Here is a 4,074-nt window from a genome sequence, read left to right on the forward strand (position 1 = left end):
GAAACATTCCCTGCACTAAGACTACATCGTTAATTTGGAGGTTCTTTCTCTGAGAGGTCCACTTGGACCGTTGGACTAAAGTATTTATGTAGTCTCGGGACCACCGTTTCCAGAAGCCTTGGTTGGCTTGAGACACCAACTGCCACCTTTTCAGGGTCGACAGCTTCTCTTGGGATAAGTCGTGCTCCGGCCTGGCCACCAATGCTGAGCCGATGAGAAAGTGACCCGGGGTGAGCACGTCTACACCATCATCTGGAGATGTGCTGAGATAGCATAGAGGTCTGGAGTTGAGAATGGCCTCTATTTTCACCAAGAGGGTGCAGAATTCTTCGAATGAGTAGGGTTGTTCATTGAGGACTTGTTTGAGATGACTTTTTACTGATTTCACTCCTGCCTCCCATAGCCCTCCAAAGTTGGGTGCACTGGGTGGGTTGAATTTCCATTCAATTTCTTGAGATCTGAGGTGGTTGGTTATGGGAGTGCTGGACTGAGTCAGGAAGTCTTGAACTTCTTTCAAGTAGTTTGCCGCACCTCTGAAATTGGTACCGTTATCACTGAAGATACACGAGGGAAGACCGCGTCTACCAATGAACCGGTCGAGTGATGCAAGGAACGCTTCCGTTGAGAGTGAGGACACCAATTCCAGATGTATAGCCTTTGTGGCCATGCAAATGAACAAGCAGAAGTAGGCTTTCACAACCGGTGAGTTGCGCCTCGGTCCGGTCTTGAGTGAGAAGGGTCCGGCAAAGTCAATGCCCACATTTATGAAAGGCCTACCTTGAGCATATCTTGAGATCGGGATATCTGCCATGTAGGGTTGAATGCACTTGGCTGATGTGCGGAAACATGGGACACACTTGAAGATTATTCTCCGTATTAATGACCGTCCACTCACAATCCAGAAGTGGCGCTGGATAAGAGACTGCACCAACTTGGGACCTCCATGGATTGACATTTGGTGGTAATGACGGATCAATAACACAGAGAGGTGACACTTGTTGGATAACACCACTGGATGTTTGGCTGTTTCTGGGATAGGCGCATGGGCCAGTCTACCCCCCACCCTAAGGACTCCACTTGAGTCGATAAATGGAGAGAGCACACGTAGTTTCTCTGAACATCCAGAGTTGCTTGCCAGAGTCTTGAACTCGTTTCCGAAATGCACTTTTTGAGACGTCTTTACACACAATTGCCTAGCTGCTCTAAGCTCGGGAATGGAGAGGTCACGAGACAAGTTTCTCTCAGCTTTGTTCCGCATATTCTGAATGAATCGCAAGATCCAAGCAAAGATCTTCTCAATCCTGACGAGAGATGAGCACTGTTCTATGGCTGTCATGAGAATGTTGTCTTCGGGCTTTTCGACAACTAATACATTGAGCGATTCTGGAGATTTCATTTCTGGCACGGGTTCAACACACTCCCCCACTGATTGAGGCCATGTGGCAGGGTCTGTGTAGAGAAAAGCTGGTCCATCAAACCACAACTTGTTACCGACTAATTCGGATGGCAACAAGCCTCTACTTGCAAGGTCTGCACTGTTGTCCCCTGAGGACACATGCCGCCACTGAGTGGGATTGGATGCCTCCAGAATCTTCATCACACGATTTGCCACAAACGTTTTGAGGAGATAGGGCTCAGTTTTCAGCCATGCAAGGACGGTTGCACTGTCTGAAAATAAATATGTGTTCTTAATTTTCACTTTCTTGTGGAGAAACGAGAGAGATTTCACAATTTGCACGAGTAGTAGTGCAGCACACAACTCGAGTTTGGGAATAGTTTGTACTTTGAGAGGAGCTACCTTTGTCCTGGCACGCAACATGTGCACGGTAACCTGTTGGTCGGGTTTGACCACTCTGAGATAAACAACGGCTGCATAGGCCGCACCTGATGCATCACCGAATCCTATGAGGTCCAGGGACAAGTAGTCTGAGCACAGTACAAACCTTGGGATTTTTATCTCTGAGAGTTGATGAATTTCACTGATTAACCTGTTCCACTTCCTTTGAAGAGTGCCTGGTAAGGGTGAGTCCCATGACACATCTTCAATGAGCCACACCTGCTGCATGACCATTTTCATGAACACTGTAACAGGACTGAGAAACCCATTCACATCATAAATTGAGGCTATGAGACTGAGCACTTGTCTTTTTGTGGTTGTGGGTGAGTCGAGTTCCACAGACACTGAGTAGAAAAATGAGTCACTTTTGGGACACCACCGAATCCCCAACACTTTGATGGATTCATTTGAGCCCAACATGTGAGGTTTTTCACAATCCTCCACTGGTAAATCACTGAGTACCTCTGGGTGTGAAGAGGCCCACTTGCGGAGCACAAATCCTCATTTTCATGTACACTTTCATAACAGGACTGAGAAACCCATTCACATCATAAATTGAGGCTATGAGACTGAGCACTTGTCTTTTTGTGGTTGTGGGTGAGTCGAGTTCCACAGACACTGAGTAGAAAAATGAGTCACTTTTGGGACACCACCGAATCCCCAACACTTTGATGGATTCATTTGAGCCCAACATGTGAGGTTTTTCACAATCCTCCACTGGTAAATCACTGAGTACCTCTGGGTGTGAAGAGGCCCACTTGCGGAGCACAAATCCTCCCGCTCCCAAGAGAGAAGAGAGCTCATTACACAGGGTCTTTGCAGCTGAGATAGAGACAGCACCACTCACAATGTCATCCACATAGATAGACTCTTCAAGGGTAACTGCTGCATGTGGGAAATGAGCACCTTCATCGGTAACTAGCTGTTTAATTACCCTTTGAGCCTGGTATGGGCTTGGCGGAAGACCAAATGTGACGGTTTTGAGTTCAAACTCCTTCACTTCTTGAGTAGGGTCAGGACGCCACAGGATGTGTTGGTGTATTCGATCCTCTGGGTGGACGAGGATGCACCTGTACATCGCCTTGATATCACATGTGAGCGCAACCTGGTTCAAACGAAAGTTCACGAGTAAGTCACCAATGTCCAATTGTAATTTAGGACCCACCATGAGAGTTTCTGCCAATGTTTGGCCTGTTGAGCCCGCAACATTGGGGTTGAACACAACACGCAATTTGGTGGTTGATGACCCTTCTTTGTGTACACCGTGGTGAACAAGGAGATATGGGGCTGGAGAAATAGCCTCACTCATGTGATCTTCATCTAAGTAGGTTTGGAGATTTTCACGATAAAGAGTTTCTATAGTGGGATTCTTTTTTAATCTACGTTCTAATGAGGAGAGATATCTTTGTGCCACTGCACGGTTTGAGCCCAAATTACCACTATTTTCACGGAAGGGAAGTTTCACCACATACCTGCCAGTATTATCACGAGTCACTGTTTTCCGAAAGTGTTCCTCGCATTCCAGTTCCTCTGGACTGTACCTGTTCACTTCACCCGGTACTTCCTCAAGTTCCCAGAACTTTTGGACTTGCGTGGAAAGATCCGATGAGATGAAGAGTGAGTTGGCAGTTGCTGGGGCAATATAACATTGAAGTCCATTTAGCCTTTATTGACTTTAATAAAGCATTTGACAGCATTTTCCACTCAAGCATATGGCTTGCACTGAAAAAAGCCAATGTTGACGAAATCTTGCCCACTGAGTAAGTATTTATTTATGTTTTATTTATATGTATGTATGTACATACATACTTACTTGCGAAGTTACCTACATAGTAAATATAATGGATTTGTGTTACATGTAGTTTCTTCCTACTTTAAAGTTATGTACCTACCTTGATAGCGTATTTCGGAAGTTAGATAAAACAGATAGGAAGGTAGGTAATTACCTACTATTAGTGTGTAGCTACTGGTTTGAATCTTTGAATAGATACCTACTTACCCACTGTTTTCCTCATTGGCAGTAGTTTTATTGTGTGTTCAATGTTTGGTTTTGTTATTCAAAAATTTATTTTGTGATAGTCTGGCTGGGGGGGGACTTTCAAACAGGGAGAACACCAGTAGGAAATTTCCCTTGCCAAAGAGATGGTTGAGTGCGAAGGGCGATGAAACAATAATCTTTTCTTCTTCTTTTTCTTCTTTATTATTGTTATTTTTTTTTTTTTTAATCAGTGATCCAT

General features: G+C 45.0%; 1 protein-coding gene across 1 annotated transcript; it reads right to left on the reverse strand.

Annotated features, from left to right (window-relative positions):
• Positions 1–6: 6 nt before the first annotated feature.
• On the reverse strand, positions 7–3,469 carry LOC103518676 (the record flags this gene model as incomplete). Its single annotated transcript, XM_026830404.1, has 2 exons — positions 2,612–3,469; positions 7–2,337 (listed from the first exon to the last, which is right to left on the reverse strand). Coding segments are annotated over exons 1-2 (2,866 nt in total), but the record flags the coding sequence as incomplete, so codon positions are not given.
• Between the last annotated feature and the right edge of the window lie 605 nt (positions 3,470–4,074).

This window comes from Diaphorina citri, unplaced genomic scaffold (assembly GCF_000475195.1).
Source record: "Diaphorina citri unplaced genomic scaffold, Diaci psyllid genome assembly version 1.1 scaffold2300, whole genome shotgun sequence".
Taxonomy (NCBI): domain Eukaryota; kingdom Metazoa; phylum Arthropoda; class Insecta; order Hemiptera; family Psyllidae; genus Diaphorina; species Diaphorina citri.